Here is a 27,032-nt window from a genome sequence, read left to right as displayed (position 1 = left end):
AATGCAGCAATGCAAACAGATAAAATTTTCCCCTCTTTCAAAATCCAAACTCCTGAGATTGCAGATAACATATAATAATCTACATTTCAGCGTGCGAATAAGCGAGCTTGGGCCACTAGAGACATTTTTTTCTATTGGTTCCAGAGCTCTTTCCGGAAGTAAAATTATTAAACTCACACAGTTCAGAACTCACTGGAAGAAGAGCTTTTAGGAGTGACAAAAGAGGCCAAAACCAACGAGGATACCTACGACGGTGACGCACAATCAAAAACGTTCACATTGAAATTTTTGAGCCATTCCTAGACAAACTTTCTGATATTTTAGTGAAGAAAGATTCTATCATGGAAATGACGTAAGTGATCATGGATGCGTTAATGCTCTGCAAGGACTACAAAGGAATTTTTTTATTGAATGCCGAAAAATAACATAAGCAGCACTTTTCTATAAACACTAAGTTAATTCATGCTCTCTTTATGCACGTTGTGCATATGCATTGGAATAAGTACACATTAAACTTATTATATATATATATCTATCTATCACAAGAATGAAGTATTTTTCTTCGTCTACGGAACCTAACCCCTATTTTAACACTATTATTGTCATGCCTTACACGGTTTTGACTTACGCGGCATTTCCGTGGAATGTAACCCCCGCGTAAAACGAGGATGTACTGTACTTAAAAAGCAATCTTTGTATAAAAATGCAAAATAACATCTTGTGTTTCTTCTTATGTTATCTAGTCGGTTCGAGCACTCAAAAACTGAATATGCTGGCTCCTTTTAATTTACATTATGCTAAACAAATTCTCACTCATGCTGATTTCACACTGGAGGCATCCACGACAAGATCTTTCTTGCTGACTTTTCGCTCGCATAATTGGATCTTCATAATTTAATTAGCACGTGCATCGAAGTAAACCTAGTGTTTACTTCGGTGGCTGAAAACATTATGTTGCTTAATGAAACGAGCTATTTTATGTGGTTTTTCACTGTCTACACGGTTACTTCTAATTTCTCATAATTTGATATCTTCTGTTTAAATTTCACATTTTACTACTATTTCGATTGTGTGCTTTTAGAATGGGGTCATTTCCAAAATTTTAAAAGTATTTTTTTTTCTGAAAGAGCATGCTTAAAAACATAGAATTTGGCCATTTTTTAAATAATTTGTTTAAGTTTAATATTTTTAAAAAATACAGTCAAGCCCGCTTATTAGAATATCGGTTAAAAGAATATCCCGTTTAATGTAATACATTTTAAATGCACCAAACCGATGTAATGTGTTATTTTGATCCCGGTTAATGGAATATCCTGCTTGTTAGAATATTTTTTCGTGGCAAAATGGCTATTCTATTAAGCAGTTTCGACTGTACTTAAATCAGAGCACTTTCATTGTTTACGGCTTCTGCCGATGACATCACAAATGATGAAATGCCATCCGTGTTGTCATTAGCCATTCACAAAGCATCTTTACTCACGTGTATTGGCAACGATATGGTTGATAGCAAGCATAGAGACTAGACGTTAAATTCCGGTTATCACTAATTTGACATTTCAGCTTTTTGGGCTTTCTGTTTTAAGATTTCGTGTTGCTTGTTTATATTTAGGCTGAGCTAGAGTCCCAACAAATTAATGAATACGGTTAGAATATTTTTACAGCGATTTCATGATATATTATATGAAACTACGGATATGAATAACTGATCATCTTTATAATGTTAAGAAAGTAAAAATGACACTTCACTATTTATTGGTTTGGAAATATTTATTTAACATAAACGTCAAACACGTTGTGTAATTCAAAAATGATTGGAATATGAGTCAGATATCCGTCTTTTGCGGATATTTTACGTTAGGCGTAAACAGCAAAGAATTATACATTTTTATTTAGGTTAAGTGTTCGGCTTGGTATTAGAAGTGATGCTGCAGTTTTAGTACGCTCTTCTGAGGTTAAAAATTTGGCCATGAATAGGGCCTTTGTTTGATAGAAAAATCAGACTCCGAGTCTATTAATAATTAAGACGCAAAACTCAATCTTTACCGAGACCTAAAAACTAAATCAGAGAAAGTTTTGAAGAATTCTAATTTTTATCTGTTGCCATCTATCAACAAATTTAAAATGTTTGTAATTAATTTTAGCAAGACTTTTGAAATCAGCAAAGTCCGTGCGCAAGCGCAGTTGAAATGGCAAATTTGTGATAACCAGGATTTAGCGTCGAGTAGCATAGAGCGCAATTTTAATTCGCTTCCTGATTATCATAACGTGGAAAAGCGGTACAAAGATGCGCCAAAGAGCATCATTTGTGACGTCATCAAGACCACGCTTCGTTTGAAGAATCGGACATCTTAAAAAAGCAATTAAAAAAAACTGTTGGGAAAATAAAAGAATTTTCTTCGTCCATGTTAATTTATTTGCTCATTCTATCAATTTCAGGGGCTAAAAGTACTACTTTTGACTGAAGGAAACAACCCCATTATACCACATTTAGATCCTTGATTGTTGAGGACGAATGATTAGTAAGTAAGGCAGTGTATGCGCTTGGAGGGTTCCTTGATGCACAACGTTTGAGATTGTATCAGAATTTTGATATTTCGAAACTTAACAAAAAAGCTATGTGCATTAAATGCTTATAGTAAAATTCAAAATGTGTTTGTATAAATAAGTAAAGACCTAATAAGTATCTTTTATCTTTCATTTCACTCTCAATATGCAAATTTTTGGAAGTAAAAGGGAATAATAGTGGTATAGGATCAGTGTTTTACTTCTGCAAACAATATTCTGTTATTACAGTCGCGTTCGTTTATAGCGACGCCAAAGAGGCCAAATAAATATTTTGTTATAACCGTAATCTTAATATATAAAAATCAATGTCCTGAGATAACATATATACATATATATATATATATATATATATATATCAACGCACAGCCGAAACCGCTGAAGCTTCAGACTTGAAATTTGGCAGGCATGTCCGCATGATTACGAAAGTAACCACTAAGAAAGGATTTTTCGAAATCTCAATTAGTTCGGGAGAAATTAATTAATACCTCTTAATTTCTGCGAAATTAAAACCTGTCATTGAAATTCAAATCCCTTATTTTCGAAGGCTTTCCTCCATTCAAATCATTATTCAGTATACTTCATCTCAACTTTTGGTCGATAGCGAACTATAAATTTGATATTGTTTTTGTTTCTCGCGTGATTCTTCGAGGCTTTTCTCAAGTCAAATCATAATGTTTCTGTCTTTTGCTTTCATATTTTTCAAAACTAGAAACGAAGTTTTAAGAACATCATCACAGGCGGACTATCCTTTTGAAGTTAGAAGAGTGCAGTCTCCTGTAAAAGTTTGCTTTGCAATAACCGTTAATAAGTCACAAGGACAGACATTAAAAGTAGCGGGGATCGATTTAAGAGAAGACTTTTTTTTCACACGGCCAATTTTATGTAGCTTGCTCCGAAGTCAGTTCATCAAGCAGCTTAATAATTTTAGCACCAGAAAAAAAACTAAAAATGTTGTATACAAAGAAGTTCTTGCTTAAACATAGGTATAACAATAAAATGTAGATGGCCTGTGTTTGCAAAGATAATCAGTACTTTAAAAGGATCGTTAGTAACAGTTAAAGATCGGTTAAGGACAAGGGCATATATATAAGGAGCCCATAGGCCCCGGGATCCTCCCCAAATTAGAAAAAGTTATAGGTAATAAGTAATTATTATAGGGGATTTTCGAAACTAGGTGCACCAAGCACTGTTAACCTCTTCTAATTCCATTACCCGAGCAATGCCGGGTACGGGAATGCTAGTTTAGTTATAAAAATTAAATAACCCACAATAACATGTAAAGGTGAATTGAAGCTATTATGCTGTAGTAAGAATATGTCGTTCATGAATAACCGACTCCTTAAAGTGAACGGTGCAGTACGATCTCTTAAAAGATGAATAACCGTTCTTTTGAACGATGTTACTTACTTAATAGTTCTCTCTCCCTCTCTTTTTCTCTCTCTCTCTGACTTTATTTATTTGTTTTTTATCTTTTGATGTTACTTTCAATTTTTACACATTGAAAATCTCTTGTTTTATTTTCACCTGTGACTATACTACACTTGGAGATACGATATTTCAGTTTTGAATTGATGCAATCTTTCACATAAGTTCATATTTTGTTCTTCATTTTATTTATTTATTTATTTATTTGAAGCATTAAAAATGGTTCAGGAGACGGTATTCGGTATTTTTTCGATAGACCAATTTTGCTAATTTTTTGACGTTTTGCCAATTTTATTTTTTATTTTTTAAACAAAATTTATTTATTTAAATGTGTACCAAGCTGGAATCAAAGTGCGACTTTTGGAATAGAAAACAGATATCCTGCCACTCGGTCACCGAGAATATAGCGAGAGACTATCGCGAAAAAAACCAACTGCGTGACTGTATTTACTTTTTTTCTAATAAAAAAAGGTTGCTCTAAATACACTGCTAAGTTTTGTAGTTATCCTCCTGTTCCATAAAACAATTTGCCGAGTTTTTGCTCGTAAAAATGTATGGGTATAAGTACCTTCAATGTTATACAAATGTATGTATAATTCATTTTTGTTATTTTTCAACATAGATTGAACACATATGTGGGGATGGAGGTCATAAGCATGACGATACTTCTTCTAACAAGCAAAATATTTTGTGCCGAGGAAAGAGCATATGGGACATTTTGAGATCTTCATCGGACTTTGCGTGAGTACAATATAATTTGCATAAGGTTGGCAGAAAAAATATGCGTCTCGAATTTCTCACGCATACACGAACAAAATATAACATTTATGTAAAAAATGATTTTTTTTTCCTCGAGAGCTTTTACATTTTACGCTAACAGGGGTTCCCAAAGTGGGTGCCACCAAGTGCCCACAGTGTCACTATATATACGTATGTACACATAATACAGATAGACTTGAGTGCCTCTAGAAAATTCTAATTCTACAAAGAGTGCTGCGAGTCAGAAAAATTTGGGAGCCCCTGTCGTAAAATAAAATCAGTTTTCTTTTGATCCATTTGAGTTTTCTATTTTCCTTAGTTTATGCACGTACTTCTGCTTATGTGTATACTTTTACTACTGCCAGTGCTGTAGACATCAAAGTAGAAGAAGGTCTACTGCACATAAATTAAAAAGTAAGAATATAAATGCTGAAATTTAAGAGGTAGGGGATTAGGTAACTTTGTTTAAAAGGTAGAAAGTAGGTAAAAGGATTTTTAATTTTCTGAAAATGCATCTCACATAGCAGAAGGCATGAGGGCGATATGCATATTCATTTATAAACTGTAATAAGCTTATAGGGTTGGTTGGGGTAAATGGAACCCATTTTTTAGAACAGTTCGTTTTTGAAGTCTTATTGTAACGTATTGACTTATTTTATCTTGGACTTCCCAGATAGGTGACTCACTTACCCCATAATAAGGGGTAAGTGAGCCACCCACTTTTTATTTAAACTTCAACCAAGGTATCTAAAAACAGGTAGCTGGATTTTACTCGATCAAGTATATAAATTTATAGTATGAAATTTTTTTTGTAAATTCACTCATTTATGAAATATTCCCTGATATTTAAATAAAATAAAGTACAATATAATTAGGCACACCACCCGGCCAGTCTCCAGAAGTCAGTCACAGCTACATAAAAAATCTCATAAATGATACAGATCAAACTCAAAATCAAGTGCATATGAAGCATTCCCACGTTCACTTACCTATCACTAATCTTCAGTCAATACAGTATGTAGTGGATAAATTTCCTTGAATTGGTAATAAATCATTTTATTTCAATGAGTGTGCTCGTCCTTCTAGTTTTAAATTCCTCTTATTTTTCAGTTAAGTGGAAGTCTTTCTTAAAAATCAACTGTTCATTTGTTTTTCGTCCTATTATGAATTTGAATACAATGAACTAAGCACGCACTCAAGTATGTAGCTTCTTCACAAGTTATGTCAAGCTAAAGATCTTTTTGCAAATTTTAGGCACATGAGCACATTATACAGAAGGTAGTTTTGAAGCGTTGGATGAAAAATTAAAATGAAAAAAAAAAAAAAAAGATTTCTAGGCAACGGTCACAATGGAATGCAAAAGAAAACTTCTTTTTCAATGCTGCCAGGTGTAGTATCTACAAATCACTATGAAAAATATTCTCAAACTTATAAAAACTATTCATAATAAAAACAAATGCTATTCATCCTTTGGAGGTTACAAATATAATGGGTTTCTGCTTTAAAAACAAATTATTTTATTCTATGCTTCAATTTCAAAAAAAAAAAAAAAATGCGTGAAAGCAGTGTATGGAAATATTGTGTGAATATTGTAGCATTAATCTCAGATGAAATGATCAAGAAACTTCTTCTTTCTTAAAATAATTTTCTACAATTTAAGACTTAAAAAAGACTCCCTCTAAAAATGTCTGTGACGCACGGTTCCAGTGTTCCTAAACTCTGGACATAGCATTGAAGTGTATTATGTCTTTTTACAGTATTCAAAACAATGAAGAGGAACCTTCAATTGAAGAGGAACATGAAATTAAGTTTAATTATGTACGAGAGAGAAGTCCAAGAGTCGTTGTCACTTGGGACAGCTCAAGTCGAAATAAAGACAAAGTAAGCTATCATAATCTTGAGTAAATGTAACGGGAAGTAAAATAAAGGGGGGGGGGGGGCAGGGGAGATCTAAAGACTATGTCTCTTAACTTGGTTCGCACTAAAAAGTAAGAAAAAAAATAAGTAGATGATTTCTTGATTTTAACACACAAAAATTACTGCCGACCATAACATCTTTGTATCTTTGTATATTTGGCTTAAATCTAAAGCAGCCAATAAAATGTAAATTAAATATTAAGAGAGAAATTTAAGACGGAAAAGAAAAAAAAACTACTCGAAAAGGCCGTATACTGGCTATTCCTTTTAAATAGCGACTGGTTCGAGGGCATAAAAAAAAAAATCGAAAGTACGCAGAATTTTGGGCGTAAAAATAACATGAAGGCCCATTGGTTTGAGGACGAAGAAAAAAAAAGTTTCGCTTATTCAAACGCAAAATAAATAAATAAATAAAATAAAATAAATAAAAAAAAAAATAATAAATAAAAAAAATGAATAAATAAAATTCAATTTAAAAAAAATTAAAAAAAAAGGTTTCAACGCGCGCAAAAAAACAGGGGGGAGGGGAAATGCGCACAGATTCAGCGGCCCAAAAAAAAAAAAAAAAGGAAATGTATTCCGGTTCGAGAGCTCATGCGCGCACAAGCAGGGCGCACCGGTCCGTGGGCCGATGTGCCCGTGATTATGTACCAATAGCGTGAATAAAAGATTAAATTGTATTTGAAATCTGCTTAAAAAAAAAAGGCTATGGGGCTGGTTGCGGTAAGTGGGACCCCTTTCGAGAACAGTTCGCTTTTGAAACCCGATAGAAAATTTTCGAAAAAAAAAAATCAAACTTATTGTCTTATTTTATCTTGGACATTATTAATGAATTAAAGTACATCATCATTTTCTAAAATATTGTTTGGTGTCCCACTTACCCAGTAATAAGGGGTAAGTGAGTCAACCCCTTTTATTTAAATTTAAATCAAGCGTAGCTAAAAAAATGGGTAGGAGAGTTTTACTTGATAAAGTATGTAAATTTTTAGTGTGAATTTTTTTAAATGCATCCACTTATTATGAGATAGTTACTGTCTTTTAAATCTGTATGATGGAAAATTTAAAAAAAAAAAAACATCTGTGAAATTGATTGTAAGCTTATTGGTATATATTTCCCTTTTGAAGTAAAGGTGCGTTGAATAAACGTATTACAGTTGATTAAGAACAACCTTGGTAAATTGGCCAAAACTGTAAGTTGTAAAAAAAAAAAGGGAAACAATAAATGGCTGCTTAAATTTAGAGTTGGCTGAGAGAGGAAGAACTATTGTGAGTTTATCCTCGGTAATAGTTCCAACATCCTCTGCACCAGGCCGATAAAACTCACAATTTCTTTTCGTTTCTGCAACAGTATTTTTTTTTTTAATTTGTATCATCAACTCCCATCATTAGATCTACATAATACTTTATGGTTTACTTTGATGTAAGTTTAACAAATATATAATCACCAGGGCGGTAACTTACTGAATAATCACCAGCTTTAGCAGCTGATCTATCAATTCCTACTTGGTCATCACAGTTGTCTTGTATTACACTAATACAAATATTTAATTAGAGTTGCTTTTGATTTCGAAATCTCCATTATTAGAGGAGACCCACTTACCCCATAAGTGAGGAGACCCTCTTACCCCTTATACAAAATTTACGTGCTAAGTGAGACCCCTCCTCTTAAACACTTATAACTAATATTTTACACAAAAATTCTTGTTGCTGTATGAACTTTAAGTTAAACTATACATAAAAAAACAATTGTCATAAAAAATAATAAAAACTAAACTGGAAACACTTTTTTGAAAAATGTTGCTTGAACTCGCAAAAAAAAAAAAAAAAAAAGAAAAATCAGAATTTTTTTTCGACTAAATGCTATGACCTGAAAAAAATTCCTCGAATCCCAAATATATGCAAAACCAATCATTGTGATGAAAGTTGATTATGAGTTCTGTGTTAAATCCGATGCAGCTCATTCATCCACTAATCAATGTCAACGTTTCAATGCAGTTCATGCATCCACCAATCATAATAAATGTTTCAAAGTTTGTTTATATATATATTTTTTTTTTGTTGATTGGACGTCGCCCATTTTGTCCGCAAGAGGAACCGGGAAACCCCCGCATCCACCAATCAATGGCAAAGTAATGGAAACATGGGTGCCCAGAATCGCCCTCTTTGTTGCCATGGGTTTCAGCGATTGCCAAGGCCTATAAGAATTAATTGGGGCCATGGTCAAACTTGCCCCTTTCCTTGTCGCGTCGGGGGGTTGAAATTGGGAGTCGCTCACTAATATAAGCATAAAAGCGCCGTTTTAATTGTGTTCTTCAATGCTGATCATTAAATAGTGCTTTTTATTTCATGTAGTAATTCACAAAACATTTCCCTACTTTTCTTTTCTTCTTCCCCTGCTTTAGAAAGAGATCATTTTCAATGCAATTAGACGATTCGTGTATGATCTTCCAGATGGCAGTGAATATGCCTTAATCTCGTACCAGGATAAAGTAACTGTAAGAAAGCCTCTTACAAAATTGAATGCTTGGCCAGAAGGCAGAGATGTTGCTGTAGTATCCGATTTCACTAATCCACTTGAAGCTTGTTCGTCTTGTGCCATTGAAAAAGGGCTAGAGGTAAGGTGACTCAATTTAGATATCTAATCTTATGCAAATATATCGCTCGTTTGGAAGAAGGGTGCCACGTACGAGATTTTTGAGCAATCACGATTGCTTATTGTTCTCATTTGACCGTCTTTGATGTTCCGTGCCTTTTTCAACCTCCACCGTCACCTGCTGGCGCGGCTCCGTCCTCCGGTAGCCGCTCCTGGTCGGTGGCGTCCATGTCCTAGACAAATGCACGCTCATACACATACGCACTCACGCACATACACACACGCCAACGTGCATACAGACAGGTCTACGCACACACAAAAGCCTACACATACACGAATAATACACACGTCTCCGTTCAACAGGAGGGTAGACTTGGAGGGACAAGAGCCGTGTCTAGAAACAAGTGAGTAGAGTAGTAACCAATGAGTAGGGTCCTGTCGCAACTAGTGATTGCGAAAAACATAATTTGAATTCAAAATTTAAGAATTCATATTATTATTATTTTTAATTTTCTTTTTTTTTTCTCTCTTAAGGGGCTTCAAATGACGTTATCCTCTTTGGAAAATAATGACTGATTCTTTGTTCTAATATTAACCACAGGAGAGCCAGGGTTCGAAAACATCTAACATTTTCGGAAATATTGAAAACATCCGATATTTTGATATGTATCGGACATTTTGATATCCCTCCGATATTTTCAATCAGCACAAACTAAAGTCTTTAAATAGTAAATGCATCCTCAAATCACTCTTTATTTTCTGATATTATTACTACAATATGTAAACTTAAAATTAAGGTTTCTTTCGTTATTTATATCTAATACTAGCTGCGTGCCCGGCGTTGCACGGGCTACCTAAAAAATGAAAGTTATATCAAGTGACGCGAGTTCAACACTCAGGCTTGAACCAAAAAAAAAAAAAAAAGTCACTGAAATTTTGCGGCAGATTGCGGAAAACCCCAAAAAGTAAACATTTTAAATCCCCTGATTACAGGAAAAGCCTCAAAATAAAAACAAGAATTTTACCTGTTCATATTCGAGAAAAAAAATGGCAACAGATCTTTCATCTCAATGATTTTCTTCACCCGCTATACATTTTAATAAAAGCATTGTAATGGAAAGTTGAGATGAAGCACTGAATAATAATTTGAGTGGAGGAAAGCCTTCGAAAAATAGGGATTTGATTTTGAAATCTAAGAGTCATAATTAATAGTTTTTAATTGATATCTCCGCTAATTATTATCGGAGGATTATGTTAAATAGCCAAACATGAAGACGGGAATATGACGAATCCATCGATACCTGGTTCGATGGTCAGTTCACTGTCGTTCGGGAGAAGAAGCTTGGACATAGATAGATAGATACTCAGATTTTATTAGTATAAGACTAGCTGCGTGCCCGGCGTTGCACGGGCTACCTAAAAAATGTAAGAGCAGTCCAGTTGATGCTTTTGTAGTACACTGACACTAGTTTCTAACGCGTTAAGGAATAAATAAATGCGCGTAAAGCAAGGTTTGCAAAACACCAGTAAAACATATTTTTGCCAAAACACCTCAAATACCCTCACAAGAATTACATCAATCCGTTTTCCAGGTACAAACCCTCAAAGAACTCAAATAACTTGTAAATCACTCATTTACTTTACGACGTGCACGGTCCTCCTCGAAAATGAAAGTTATGTCATGTGACGCGTATTTAACAATCAGGCTTGAACAAAAAAAAAAAAAAAAGTCAGTGTAGTTTTGCGGCAGATTGCGGAAAACCCCCCAAAAAAGTAAACAATTTAAATCCCCTGATTACAGGAAAAGCCTCAAAACAAAAACAAGAATTTTACCTGTTCATATTCGAGAAAAAAAATGGCAACAGATCTTTCATCTCAATGATTTTCTTCACGCTGTAAATTTTAATAAAAGCGTTCATCCGGAAAGTTGAGTTGAAGCACTGAATAATAATTTGAATGGAGGAAAGCCTTCGAAAAATAGGGATTTGATTTTGAAATCTAAGTAAGAGTCATAATTAATAGTTTTTAATTGATATCTCCGCTAATTATTATCGGAGGATTATGTTAAATAGCCAAACATGAAGACGGGAGGATTACGAATCCATCGATACCTGGTTCGATGGTCAGTTCACTGTCGTTCGGGAGAAGAAGCTTGGACATAGATAGATAGATAGATACTCAGATTTTATATGTATAAGATAGTATACCGTTTTACATTTTAATCAATTTTAATGGAGTTAATTTAGCATTGGCTGTTTCACTCATTTTTCTTCAGTTAGGTACTTTTATACAGTTATATGATTCAGAAATAAAAAATGTGCATTAGTCGGTGCATAGTCATAAGACATTTTCTTTTTTCTGACCAACGCTTAATATTTAATTAGGCCCTTATAATATGAATTAAAATTGCGACATTACAAATAATAAAAATTAATATGAATTGAAAAAGGAATATCACATTACTTTGCTGTATTAATGATGTATGATTGCATCATAAAAATACGGTACATAACTTTTTGGTTATTTGTAATAATAAATGTGCAATATTACTATGATTATAATAACTTTTATATTAAAAATACCATAGTTGAAAAAATAAATATAAAAAGTATCGAAATATCATGCTGTTTTCAAAATAAATATCAGATATATATCGTGCTATATATCATGATATATATCGACTGACATATAACAGCGAACCCTGTGGAGAGCAAGCACATCAAATTTACGTTTCGTGCAGAGAATTTCCTGAAGAGTTAAACTTCAAACACTTCTCCTGTAAAATTTCATTTCTTCGTATTGTGGCACTCTTCTTCCAAATGAGCGAGATATGCTAAAGTCATATTTATTATGGTCTTTGGTAGAGAGAAACTGTGGATAAAATGGATCGACAAGAATGGAATGGTTGCCTTTTGTATTGAATATGTTCGTGAAATCTTATGACCTTGCATTAACTTTTAGTTTGCATGATATACTGTTCAATGGTTCAAATATTTTATTGATATGATTCTGATAACGATTTACCATGCATTTCTGTACTCATTCAAAATTGAAACAAACAAATAAACAAACAAACAAATAGAAATGGTTGTTCAATTTACAAGTTAAGAAAGATTACTTTCTTAACTAGTATATTATGTTCAATATTATTGAAATTATCTCTTTACTTAGTTTCATGTTCATTTCGTGCATTTTGTTTTAAAATTCTGCAACTGCGTGAGAATATTTTTTGTTCCACATCTTCGGCGAACTCTAATAAAGAATATATTTTCGGTAATTGTAGTTTAAAATAAAAATGCTGAATGATTCTTGAGTATTTTTCATTTAGCAAAACATTTGAATACTTTTCGTAATACAAAACACGGTTTGCATTTATCTTTAAAGTTCCAGTTTTTATTTTGGCAACGTTTTCAAGAAATGTATTGATTTTCTTGAAATTTGCGTGAAATTATAAAGCTAGTTTCTGTTTACTATGTCTCACGAAAATGCACTTTCGTCTTCTTCACATACAATTTCGGACCTCTATAATGTATATTGTTCAACGTGTAGTGACAAGTTTAAGAAAACCCTTGCTGAAAATGGGTTAACAGAACATTTACGGCGAATCATAATAATTGGTAAATTACAATCTTCTGATGGAGATTTAATAAAGCAGGACATGGAATCCGTGATGGAAACGATCCAGCAATCTATTCTGGATGAGTCTTCGAAAGTTAGTGGTCTATTGATCATAGATGGTAATCTCTTCCATCACATTGCTGAAAGTTCAGATGCTTCTCTGCTGAATGTGGTTGATCAAACGGAAAAATTAGTTCAAGCGACGAAAATTATTAATGCAAAAGTAGTTAGAAGTTGTGGAACTATTTGCCGCCGTTTTGAAAAATGGAACTGCTGCTTAATACGGTGTCCAAGATTCATAGATGATACTGAAAGTAACGAAGAATCAATAGCCGAAGGTGAAATAGCGGAAATTGCCAATAAAATAGTGAAACTAGAAAGAATGTTTTTTGCAATAGCTTCATTTGTACAGTTTGAAAGTAAAGATATTGAAGAGAAAATGAATGAAATCTCCCCCATTGGAATTCTTCTTCCTCGAACTGAATTAGAAAGTATTTATAATGAGCCATTTTTCATAACTGTAGGGAAGTATGTTGAATATTACTTAATGCCTCAGGATTATACATCTTTTATAGAAGAAGAGTGGCCGCCTATTTCGGTAGTGAATGATCCGACAGATTTTTTGAAAGAAATTCAGACATTTCAAGATGATGTTGAAAAAGCTCTGAAAGAGGAGGAAAAACAAAGGAAAGAAAAATGCAAACCTGGAGCTTGGTGGTGGATGTAAAATGTTCAGAGGGTTTAGTTCGAAATAAAACGTGATAGTTTGTTATCATGATTGTAGTTGAGAGTTCTATGGTAATCATAATCTCATCGAATTTGGCGAAGCTTTTGGACTTTTGGCGATTCACTTTTTCAGCTATTCATTTTTCAAATATCGACACTTTTAACGTGATTCAATAGATTACTTGCTAAATATCGCCAAATTAAAACTATATTCGAAAAAAAAAAACATTTTTTTTCACAAAAAAAAAAAAAAAAAAAAAAACCATGGCGATCGAAATCTTGTCGAAAAGTCGCCAAATTAAATGTCACTTAAGTTTGCATTGAAATTAACAGATTTGCTGGAAAAAAAAGAAGTGTAAAATACCCTTTTGGGATTGTTCGAATGGCATCAAAAGTTTTGGTAGACAACTAGGTCCAACTCAAATTCTATGTACTAAATTTCAACCTTTTAAGGCATACCGCTTTTGCGTTATGCGAGATAGATATGTACATGCGTACATGCATACACACATACAGACGCCACGAGAAAACTCAGGATGATTAGCTCGGGGATCTTCATAATGGATATTTCGGCAGCCCATACGTTCTTAGTTAGTACATACACGTGCAGACGAGCCAAAAAAAAAAAAAAAAAAAAAAAAAAAAAAAAAAATCGTTCGGAAGCGAGCAAAATGAGTGAAATTTTTTCGCGATTACAATACTTCCAAAACTATGTAAAAGGTAGTAAGATTTAGGTTTTCTGAATGGGGTTGTTTCTTTCAATCAAAGGTAGTACTTCTAGTCACTGAAATTGATAGAATAAGCAAAAAAATAATGATAACATGGACCCAGAAAATTCTTTTATTTTCTCAACAGTTATTTTTTAATTATTTTTTTAAAACGTCCGATTTTACAAACAAGGCGTGGTCTTGACGTCACAAATGATGCTCTTTGTCGCATTTTGTACCGCGTTTCCACGTTATGATAATCAAGAAGCGAATTAAAATTTCGCTCTACGCTTGCTATCAACCACATCGTTGCCAATACACGTGAGTAAAGATGCGAATTAAATATTTTGCTCTGTGAATGGCAACACAGAATGGCATTTCATCATTTGTGATGTCATCGGCAAGAAATATAAGCAGTGAAAGCGCAATTATTTAAGTAATTTTTTTAAAATATTAAACTTAAACAAATTATTTAAAAAATGATTAGATCCTATGTTTTTAAGCATGTTCTTTCAGAAAAAAATACTATTAAAATTTTGGAAACGACCCCATTGCTATCAGCTAAAATTTGAAAGGCAAAATGAGCATTTATCTTTACAACTTCTTATTTTACCACAGTTAAACGCACTTTTTAATCAGTAGTTAAAATTTAAGGTCTTATTCAATTTAGGTTCTTTCTGCTCCTGATGATGAGTCCCCGGAGATGGGTGGATCTATTGTCATCATTGCCTCTACCGATCCAGAAGAAAATGAGAATATTATCAACAAATTACGAGCGTCTCAAGTATGTCTGCACGTTATAGCTTTTGTTGATAGCGGAGCTTCAGTTGTTGGCTTCCAGAGGTACTTAGAAGCATCAGCTTGTGGGAAAATTTGGGAAGTCCCAAACAGCGAAGAAAAAGCTGATGTTTTTGCAAGAATATATGAAGGGATGGAAAACTTGCTTCCGAGCAAGGTTAAAGACACCGTAACGTCTACGGTAATAAGTTTTTACGTTTATATTTTTGATTTCCTTTTTAAAACTTTATTATGCTCTTACCAGGGAACCATACGAATTGCTTTGTTGGCGCAAAAAATATTTGCCGCGTTATCGAGATATCCTCAAACAAATAATAGCCAATGATCGAGTAACCCGCGAGTTTCAACAACGAAACTCGCGCCCCGGAATGATAATTTGATAATATGTTTTGTAATTTTTAACATGCAGGGAGAAGCTTTATTGGGACAAAGCTTAACTCGATCCGGTAACTATACTGTTTCACTGGTAAGACTGTGTCATTCCAGGGGAATGGAAAAACGAAAAAGTGGTTGAAAATTAACGCTATCCACTGGAGTGAGGGTTAAAATTTCAAACATCAAAACATCATCAAACAGGTAATTGCTTCGTTCAAATGTTAAAGAGTAGAAGCAATTTTCACCCGCCATACCTTGACTGGCGACTTTCTAGTCCTCCTATAAATAAGTCAATGATCGAGTAACCTGCGTGCTTCAACAATGAACCTCGCACCACGGCATGATAATTTGATAATACGTTTTAATAATGTTTAACATGCAGGGAAAGTTATATTAAACTTTATTGTGACAAGGCTGAACTCGATCCGGTAACTTTACTGTTTTACTTTTAATTTATCCAGCTCGGACGAAACCTGCGATTTCCCCGTCTGCATGTGGCAGGACTTCCATCTGGAAAGCTTGGGAAAGATGTCTTCCGTTTCTCTCCAAACTCGCTAGGAGACTCATTTAAAGTTTCTCGGCAGAATTTTAAATTTCATATTTCTATAACGGAGACACGAGGGCAAATAACACAGGCCAACAAAAAACTTTTTTTTCTTTGGTGTCCAGAGTTTGAGAACTGATTTTGGGGCTCTGAATCGAAATATGAAATTAGTTTTTCTCTAGCTGCTCTACTTTTTTAGATAAATGTTGCTGTTTTACCCAAAATGTGCAGTTTTAGCTCCATTTTACGCACTTCTAAAGCAAGTGTAGGCTTCTTAAACAAGGATTGCTTCTGGTATATTTACCCTATTGTCAGCCTGCAGTCTAGTAACTTAAAGGAAAATTCAACAGATGCAGTAAAAGTTTGACAAGTTTAGTAATAACGCTTCAATATGTTAAGGTCAATTTGTAAGTTCTTGTCTTGAATATATTCGCTTCTTGTGATGTGTGATGAGCTGGATCTTTGTATACAGTATTTTTCAGGGCCTGATTAATATAGCGGGTGACCTGAAGTAAACATTTTTTGTGGGGTCCTCTAAAGTCAAACCTTATAAACATTAATGGGGAACCACTATTTCAGGGGTGTTGAAGTGTTTTACAACTCGTTCAAAATATTTGTTGGGAAACAGAGTATCCCATACTTAAGTACGCGTAAAAAAGGTAAATAAATAAAGGCGAAAATGAAAGAAAATTAAGGTAAAGTTTTCTTAAGTAAGACAACTACAATTTTAGTCATTTTGAGGCTCTTAAAAATTGGGGACCCATGTCCAAGAGCCTGATTGTAGTGCTTGGTAATCAATCTCTTATTATTTGTACAATACAATAGGAATAAAAAATCCCTGTTTTCTGTTTTATTTGATCTATACATGTAACTTCAACCTGTTTTATGTATATTTAAATGTTATTTTGAGCTTCTGGGCAAAAACTGATGTCATATTTGAACTCAGGGTACCAAATTTATTCGAAATCAGTTCCAAAAACCCCAGCACCAAAATCACTGTTGCCCTGTGTAATTTATGCGTCTAGAAACTCGTTTTTGTACACCCTTTTTTTTTGCTGCTTTAGATTTTTTCATTATTATACTATAGCACTGTTTCCTGGTAAAAACGCATGCTCAAATCTCACGAAATTTTCGTCGTATTTGACGAAATGGTTTCGTGAAAAATGGTCCGATTACACGTTTTATCAAACTGAGTAGACTTTTCGTCAAACTGACGAAAATTTCATGAGATTTGAGCATGACTGACCGAGTAAGGCAAGAATCGTCGTAAACTATGACATTTGTCTTGCAGTTCAAGGCTCCTCCACGTAAGTGATGCGTTTCAGAGAGTGTATTTTTAACCCCCGACACACAAAGGAGGGGGGTTATAGGTTTGACGTGTCTATATATCTGTGTGTATGTGCATCTGTCTGTGGCACTCTAGCACCTAAACGGATGGACCGATTTTGAAAAAAAATATTTTGTTCGAAAAGAGAGTTGATCGAGATGACTTAATTACATTTGGTTGGATGACATTAATTAACGAAGATATTAATCAAAAACCTCTAAAAGATTTTTCGTGATTTTTGCAGTGAAAACATATTTTAAAAATTTAAAATTTAATACCAAAATCAAGAATTTTTTTTTCCGCGTCTGATGGAATGTGTTTGGAACTTCCATGTTACATAGACTTCGAATAATAACGTTTTTTAAAGCAGATTTCAATAACGACTAAGCCTTTATTCAAACGATTGATCACCGACTTCACTGTTGACCGACAAGGAAATTACAACGCAATGATGTAAAATTTTTATCTGTTGCCAGTTTCTATTTAATAGCAAATAAAATACTTGACATTGATTTTGAATAATGTAAGGCTTTTAAAAGGATTTTCAATTTTCCTTCTTGATTCTACAGTTGCGACTCAGTCGGGGTTTTTTTAAATTTTTAATTTTATCGTTGCTTGTTTCTTTACAGAAAAATAAAAAACTCGTTTCAAACTGTAACAGTTTGTTTTTGATATATATTTTAAAGTTCAGTTAATTTAACTTAAATGAAATACAGCCATCCTTCGTTATTTAATAACCATCGCATGGCCGTGCAAAAGCAAATGCAGGGGAGAATTGAGAGGAATGGGACGACGCGAATATGTGCCGAAATAAAATGGGAAAAATTATTTTAGCTTGTCCTGTAGATGTAGTATAAAGCTGTGGCATCTACTGGACAGACTAGAAATAGTTCTTCACATTTTATTTCTGCCTCTAGCTGCGTCGCCTGGCTTTGCTCGGTCCACCTTGAAAATGAAAGTTATGTCAAGTGACGCGTGTTCAGCAATCAGGCTTGAAAAAAAAAAAAAAAAAATCGGTAAAACTGTGATTTCGGAAAACTAACCAAAAAGTAAACATTTTAATTCCCTCGATTACAGGAAAAGTCTTTAAAACAAAAGCCAGAATTTTATTTGCTCATATTCGAGAGAAAAAATGGCAACAGATCTTCCGTCTCAATGATTTTCTTCAAGCTATGAATTTTAATAAAAGCATTGTTGCGGAAAGTTGAGATGAAGCATTGAATAATAATTTTGAATCGAGGAAAACTTCGAAAAATAGGGATTTTATATCGAAATCTAAATGTCATAATCAATAGTTTTTAATTGATATCTCCGCTAATTATTATCGGAGGATTATGTTAAATAGCCAAACATAAAGACGGGAAGATTACGAATCCAACGAATCCTGGTTCGATGGTCAGTTCACTGTCGTTCGGGAGAAGAAACTTGGACATAGATGACTACATAGATACATAGGTACATACAGAGATACATATGCTCAGTTTTTAATTATATAAGATTCCAATTAAATCACGTGTCCTCCATGTCATCCAAACGAGTTCATTGAAAAATGTAAAGGTGCACGTAATGGTTTTTCTCTTAAGTGTTGCAGCCCTGGCAGGTGCTGCTATGCAGCAAGATTTAGAAGAACTAGTCAATGATAGCCAACCTCTGGTTTGTACTTTGTTGACATTGTACTCAAAAATCAATTTACAACTCTTAGCTTCTAATCAGCTAATATTTTCTTTGAATTTGTCAGAATGTTTCTTTTGAAATGTCTATTATGAAAGGTAAGACCAGTGCTTAATTTCTAAAAACAAAAAAGCAGAAGCCCTGTATTTTTTTGAACTTACATTCCGTAGTAAGTAAGCTGAAATTTCTCTGAATTCCGTCTGGAATGGGAAAAATCAAGTGAAAAATAAAAATACTTTAGATGAACACCAATAACTCTCCCATGGAATTTAAGGCATCATGTTTAGAACCAGGGAGGAACATACTATTGGTAATTAGAGTTCAATTACTTCCGTGTTAAATAAATGCAAGATTTTTTTTTTCGAAATAGTCAAAGCAATAAAGGGGCCAGACTCATAATTAAGCTAACACATTGAAAGCTTGCGTCTCTTACTTAGAAAAAAAATTAATTAATTAATAAAAAGGATTTTTAACCCTTAATCCTTATATATATATATATATATATATATATATATATATATATATATATATATATATATATATATATATATATATATATATATATATATATATATATATATATATATATATATATATATATATATATATATATATATATATATATATATATATATATATATATATATATATATATATATATATATATATATATATATATATATATATATATATATATATATATATATATATTAATAGCAAATGATTCAGTAACGCTTCTGACGTCATAAACAATGACACTCGCTCCATGGCAGAATAGTTTGGTAATATTTTTTTATTTTTTGCTAATGTTTGACATGCAGAGGAATGCTTTATTGTGGCAAAGTTGAACCAGTAACTTAGCTGTCTTACTGGTAAGACTCATTTCAGGGGAATGAAAAAACCAAAAAATGGTCACCAGTAACGCTATCTATTGGAGTTTAGGGTTAATCCACTGGAGTTAGGGTTAAATTGCTTCGTTCAAATGTAGAAACAAGTTTTCACCCATCATAATATGACGGGCGATTTTCTAGTATTATAATAAGACAGAAAGAGAGTGTGGAGAGGGGAATGTAGGAACTATCTTTCAAGATGTGAACTCCTCATTTAATTTATTGTAGCATTGAAATTCTAAGAAAATTAATTTATTGTAAGTTTAATTGTAAATATAATCATATTTTGATCTTCATTTTAAAATCTTTTTGCAAAAATTTGTGACTTTAATTTAAATATTTTTAATCATCTCACCTTTTTTTTTTTTTATCATCGAGCTTATGATTTCTTGCATTTAGAAAGCTAATAACAGTTAATTTTGATTTCCCAGGTACAAACCGGATACTTAAGTTATGACCCAGAAATGACAATTCCCGTTGATAGCAATACCGAAGCAGTTGTAATCTGGCTGGCTGATTTCAGTGACTCACAGAACATAATCTGCAAACAAGGCAATACCGTGTTAACTTTGAACACGCTAGTCGGGTCTTCGAACCTCGCAGCAGTTCAATTCAAGCCGGTAAGAAATTATTATTGTTGTTTTCCGTAAATTAAAAGTAAATAAACTAATAAAATTTTCATTTTGCTTGTTTAAAATAAGTGTCTATAGTCGGCGCAAACCTAACCTGGCAGCACTGTGAAGGCTACGCACATTCTAATCACAGTATTACAACGCTGCCAGGTTAGATTTGCCCCTTCTATAGATGTGTATTAACTAAGAGCCGCCACTAAGAAGTCCCTAGATAGCAATCATGTTGGCCGAATCGCTGCAAAAAAAACACAGCAAAAAAAAAAAAAAAAATATGTAAGATCACCAGTATTAATGGGCGTAACGTTACACGAATTCTGTAGAAAAGTATCATTGTTCAAAAAACTGAAATTGTTGGAGGTACCTTACACTATATGGTTTGAGTAGACAGCTGAAGACAACTCCTCCACTTCTCCCCCGAATGGTAACAAGACCTTCTCGGTTTTCGTGGGAGATGTGGAGTGACTTTCCATCGCCGTCCAACAAAGAAACCCTGAATAGCAGCTGACTTGATTGACATTTTGTCAACACAAAATACAGTAACACCATCAAAATCAACATTTTGTGTACATAATTAAGGTTGATTGTAATATGAAGAAAAACATATAAATGATTGATTTATTTTTTTTAAGTACAATTTTGAAGATAAAATGGTGTTTCTCGCGCGATGTCGCGCGGTAAAAGCTCTTGATTTGCAACCTGTCTATGAGATTCGCGTTGTGGGTTCGGACACCACTCGGATTATTTTCTCTCTTTGTTAGTGCAATAAAAATGTCTTGTTTGTGTAGTAAAACAAATAAATAATTGGTGCATATTATTTGTGAAAAGGCATGAACGTGATAAATTCGAAAAAAACGAAAAATTTAAAGCAAGAGCTGTAAAGAGAGAGTTTTCAGTAATTTTTTTTATATTGTTGCTAGGGGGATCCACCCCCTTCTCGCTGGCGCGCATCAACAACCGAAGATTGCTGAGATTCATTTAAAATCATACAGTAAGTGCAAACTTAAGTCTTGTAATGACTATCCTTCTTGGTTGAGTGGATGGGAAGGGCAAAGTGGAGCTTGAAGTGCAGCCACCTCCTTGTGGTGGATTCTCGGTTGTTAATGCAATAAAATATATTTGCGTTTCCAACAAAGAGATGCACAGTGCACATTTATTGCGAAAACAAATATTTACCGAACCATAAAAGGCAAAATATTGCAATGTACAAAAAATTGTAAAAAAAAAATCGGTTTTTGGTAAATTTCACGAAAATGTACGTTTTATTTCCGCATAAAAAAGAAATGTCGTTAATCATAAAGATAAAAGAGTGTTAAAAGAAAGCATTTGAATGGTTTTAGAACAAGAATCTTAAACAGTTGTATTTTCAGAAAAAAATTTGGAAATTGCCATTTTTGCCTTTTTACTTCCTTTTGCAAGATAGAAAATATTGTATTCGCGAAAAAAATTTCACTCAAAATTCGCCCGTAATTTCCATTTTGCTCACCCCTGAATTGATGTTGAGTTTTTTTTTTTTTTTTTTTTTTTTTTTTTTTTTCAACCCCACCACACGCGGATAAGTGCCTTAGAACGTATAGACACCCGAAATGTCCATTTTGACATCCCAGAGTTAATTACAACGTCTTTTCTCGTGACGTCCGTATGTACGTATGTGCGTATGTATGTCGAATAACTCAACAACGGTATGTCCTAGAAAGTAGAAATTTGGTACGTAGACTCCTAGTGGGGTCTGGTTGTGCACCTCCCTTTTTGGTTGCATTCGGATGTTTCAAAGGGGGTTTTTTATACCTTTTGGGGGGAAATCAATGTTAATTTCAATGAAAACTCAAGTGGTGTTATAATTTATGCAAACACTTGGCAATATATAGCCAAGCTTTTGGTCGCCAAGTTTTGTCACCAACATGGCGACAAAGTGGGCTTTTTTTTAAAAAATCTGGTTTCAATTCGGCCATTGTTGGTGATATTTAGAAAGTTAACTATTGAATCACATTAAAATTGCCAATAATGAGGAAATAACTTTTAATTGGTGTAAAAGAAAGTCATGTGATGCACACATCAGCTCGTTTTTTTCAAACTTTCAAACCCGTTTCCGGATAGCTAAACCTTAATATTTTTCAAAAATAACGAGAAATAAATTTCTTGGTTGCAAATACAGTGCATCCTAAAGGTGCAAGTCAAAGTTCAAAAAAAAAAAAAAAAAGCTAATTAAAAAAAATTAATGAATGATAATAAAAATTAATTTGAATTCTGAAATTTTGAATTCAAATTATGCTTTTCGCAATCACGAGCTGCAACAGGACCCTACTCATTGGAGGTATTGTTTCTAGAACAATTGGCCATACCCCCACCCCCAAGCCTGCCGCTCCTCTTGGGCGGTTGCGAGTGTAGACCTGTGTGAACGCACGTTGGCGTGTGTGTAGTGTATATGTGTAAAGGCGCGCGCGTGTGTGTGAGTGTATATGTGTGCGGGTGTGTAGGACATGGATGCCACCGACCAGGAGAAGGATTCCGGGGGGGTACTTAGGACCGGAGGAGCCGCGCCTGCAGAGGACGGTGGTGTTCAAAAAGGAAGACGCCTAGGACGGTCAAATGAAAGCAATTAGCAATCGGAATTGCTCAAAAAAAAAGAGGCATATCCTACTGTACATTGTGCAATGCTCTCTCTTTATGTGCAGTAATTTAAAAAAAAATTACCAATTTGTTCGTTTTGGAAAACGTAATTTATCCTAGCTATATTTCACTTTGCCGCACATTTCCTTAGTTAATATTTGGCTTTTTGGATCAAAGATGAATATTCAAGTGAGATTTAGCAAATCCACTGTGGTACTACATAATAATTTTGTGTTGATACATAAGTTGGGAAGTTCATTTCAGACAGATAAGTAGTCGTGAATGGTAAAGTGCCAACTACGCATTTCGTGAAAATTGCAGTATAGTCATTATTTAAACTGCACCAGACTTCCAACAACGGTAATCTTTAAACTGCGATGATGAAGTTGATGTCATTTCGTATTGTTACACAAATGTACTCCAAGGTCGTACATCTATACTAATATTATAAACAGAGAGGGCGGATTTCTGTGTATTTAATATGTTCGAGGTATTTTTATAATCTCCGGAACCACTGCACTTATTTGAAAAATTTCTTCCCTATATGAAAGGTGCTTTCTTACTGAGTGATATAGGCTCTAATTCGAAAAAAAAAAAATCTGATAAATAGTTCTTTTTTTATTCCAATTTAGGCCCAAATTTTACATAAATTCCCGAATATGGGAGTGAAAAAATACTTGCACATATTAATATTATATATCGTTGATAAAGGTAGAATTTTCCACGTTCTAAACAATTTGTTTCAATGCTCTGACTTAATTACGGCGGGAGTAAATTGCTTTTTTAGCTCGAACTTTTTTAGGCTTAGCTGAAATTTATGCACTACTTTCTTCATTAAATCTATCAATAAAAAGTGAAGGAATTGTCTCATAGTTTTCTTTTTGACACCATTGGAAAAAGCTACATTTTTTTCTCCAGATCTCTTTCGACCTTTGGTCGAAAAACTTAGCTTCTATCTTCAAAGGAAAGAAAGTCACAAGCATTTTAAAATCAAATTCGAAAAAATGTCATTTTGATTCAGGTTGTCAACCATTTTATTTTTGCGTTTCCACGGTTACGCTTTTTGAATCCATTGTTTCTTTCCTTATTTTGCATTTAATTTCTTAAACTTATTTTATTTCGTGTTTCCATGGTTACGCTTTTAAAATCCATCTTTCGCATTTTAATTTCTTAAAAATATTTTAATATCTGTCGTCATTGTTTGGAAGGGTAATTTTGCATGGTGTTTTTTTTTTCTTTTATTTAAGCCTGGTTGTTGAATATATGTCACTTCACACAATTTTTATTCTCAAGGTAGACTGGGCAAAGCAGCTCTTAATATGTAAAGATTTGAAAGTTACTGTTAATGTGATTTTATACTTTTTTTTGGCGAAACATTTATTATTGACAAAGAAAAAACATCCGCTTTACTCGCAAAAGGGCAGCGGTAGGTAGCATGGTCGCTTGGCGCTGAGCAGTTCAGTCTAGGTTTACTGTTTTAAAGCAACCGTAAATGTAATTCATTGTTTTGAAAGAAAAGAAACTTGTGATTTGTTTTTATAAGAGTGACGATGATTTTTGAATGTTCCAGTGGATGTTTTTTTTTCGTTAGACGGATGGGTTATGATAGCGTGGTTGGTGGGCGAGTTTGGCGATAAACAATAGAGTTGCGGAACTATTTTTACGTTTGAAAGATATTATTTGATGTCTTTTTTGTTTATTTGGCGAAATATTTTAAATTGCAGTAAAAACCACTTCACTCGCTAAATAGAGTTTGAAGCAACTGTAAATCTAATTTGATAATTTGACGAAAAGTTTTAACTTCCGAAGAAACTTTAATAGTTTTTTTTTTCTGAAAAGGTGTGTATGCATTTTATACGAAGAAAAATTACCATTTTTACATTAGAGGGGGATTGAGCTGTGCGGGTACTGCTAGTAGATAATAAATGAGTTTTAAAATCAAAAATAGCTTTGATATGTACTCTGCTGTTCATTTGTTGCATACTGACCAAAATCTACAAACTAATCCTTATTTTAATCTATTTTTATGCGACTATTTTGAATTAAAAGATAACATGAATTTAAATTTTGTGAACCCTTTAGTCGTCTCATGGAACCTTGAGGTTCCGTGGAACATAATTTAGGAAACGCCGTTATATTCCAAAGATTATTATGGTCCACAATTGTTATTTTTATGACCCTACGTTATGTATTATTTCTCAATTGTGTTTTGTTTTTGTCGGTACTGTATCAAGTGCGAAAAATAAGCAAACAATCCTCATTTTGGCAGTTTTTCGAAAAATTACTTTGTAGCGTACGGGATTATCATGACGTGGACGATGATTGTCCGGGTCGGGATTTAAATCACGGACCTTTGTGATGCTAACCCAGTGCTTTAACCACTTAACCAAAAGGACCTCGATGTTCGGGGGCAAAGTTACGCTATGTGCTCTCTGACGTACGTCACATTACTCTCCCCACCAAGTGATGGAGCGGGGAAGCAAGAGAGCTTTTCAATTCAGAGATGAGGGGCGCTGAGATGCTAGGCGTTCTGGCTGTCGTTGCGACAGTGCGCTGCTGCAGAGGGAGAGGCGTGCAATTACATGAGCAATTCGCAGTCGGGCGTGTGCGTGAGCGCCTAGTGACCAGATTACTCTCTCTACTTAAATCCAATTGAACATGCCTGGGACGCTCTTGGCAGTGGTTGTTTGAAAATCACCTAAAGGATTTTCTTTTCTTTTTAAGTTTTTATTTCATCGGTGCAGTAATATCTGTACTATTCTGCACTTATAAGTTACATCCTCCAAACTATGTACTTAGTTCTGTTTTTTTTTTTAATTTTAATTATTGTCTATTCTTGACTATTCCAAGAAGAGAAAAAAAAACTTAATTGTTCCTTAGCAATTGACAAACATTTAGAAGGTTTTTTTTTTATCTAGGGGGGAAAGGGGTATTTTTCTCTTTTTAGGGGTCTTTGATCTTTGGAGTATTAGTGGTATTTCATAAGGGGGGGGGGGCTCCATTGGCCCTGAAGGGGATAAGTATCCCTGCACTACGTTAAGTAATCGATGACTGTGCTCAGAGTGTGATCGAGTGTAAATGATTGAGTCAGCTCATTTTGTTCTTTGCCGTTTTAAAATTCTAAGCAGTGGGTTTTATACCTTTTGGTTAATCAGGAGAAGTGCTAATAAAATTTTCTTTTACCTCCATAGATTTCAAAATCCTCAGAAGCAAAATGTCGTTTCAGACATGAAGGAAGTGATCCTATATTGACGCAAGTACGATCAATCACTAAACCTGGTGCATATTACGAAATAAATACGTGGACGGTAGATACCACTGAAAGTGTTGCCGCAAACGAATCAAAACAGCAGGTGAGTATTTTTTAAATATATTAAGAAGATAATATTACTCAACTATTAGTCAACATCTATACTATTAAAACCTTTACGCGTCTGTCTGTGTCTGTAATACTATCTTTCCCGGACTGGCAATGTCTACCAGGTCAACTGGTACTATTGGACACAGGACATCCATTGGAAAAGATTCCTCCGGTCTCACCCCTCCAAACCTTAAGGGTCCGAACATCCAATTCTGAGGATATCCAGGGACCAGCCCGTCATTAAGGACGGTCAGGAGGGGGCAATTGACCCTTCTGGTTTTGAGAAATTATTGCATTTACAAATTTGTTTGTAGGCATGGTTTTAATTGTTTTCCGGTGTAATTTGCATTGAGTTATACACATTTTTATTCCCCCTGGAAGACGTTGAAATGACGGGTCTGTCCAGGGATGTCCTGACACAATGAAAAGCAATGAAATCACTAATTGCCATCCGCTGCAGCCGGCATTGAGCATCAGCAGGTGACGAACGGGTGTTGGTGAGCGAATCGAGCTGAGA

At 34.0% G+C, this 27,032-nt stretch overlaps 1 protein-coding gene across 3 annotated transcripts in view; it reads left to right on the top strand.

The window, feature by feature from the left end:
• LOC129216001 (calcium-activated chloride channel regulator 1-like) overlaps positions 1–27,032 on the top strand; it is an 82,983-nt gene that overhangs the window by 20,240 nt on the left and 35,711 nt on the right. For 2 of the 3 annotated variants that reach the window (XM_054850136.1, XM_054850137.1), the window contains exons 5-10: positions 4,613–4,731; positions 6,507–6,630; positions 9,069–9,281; positions 14,981–15,289; positions 20,347–20,535; positions 26,346–26,507. In XM_054850136.1, coding sequence (XP_054706111.1) covers positions 4,613–4,731; positions 6,507–6,630; positions 9,069–9,281; positions 14,981–15,289; positions 20,347–20,535; positions 26,346–26,507 — 1,116 coding nt within the window. The remainder of the gene's footprint in view (positions 1–4,612; positions 4,732–6,506; positions 6,631–9,068; positions 9,282–14,980; positions 15,290–20,346; positions 20,536–26,345; positions 26,508–27,032) is intronic. The other variant, XM_054850138.1, reaches the window with a different exon arrangement.

This window comes from Uloborus diversus, chromosome 2, assembly GCF_026930045.1.
Source record: "Uloborus diversus isolate 005 chromosome 2, Udiv.v.3.1, whole genome shotgun sequence".
In the NCBI taxonomy this organism is placed as follows: Eukaryota; Metazoa; Arthropoda; class Arachnida; order Araneae; family Uloboridae; genus Uloborus; species Uloborus diversus.
Note: the sequence above shows the minus strand (reverse complement) of the source record. Positions and strands in the feature narration are given on the sequence as shown.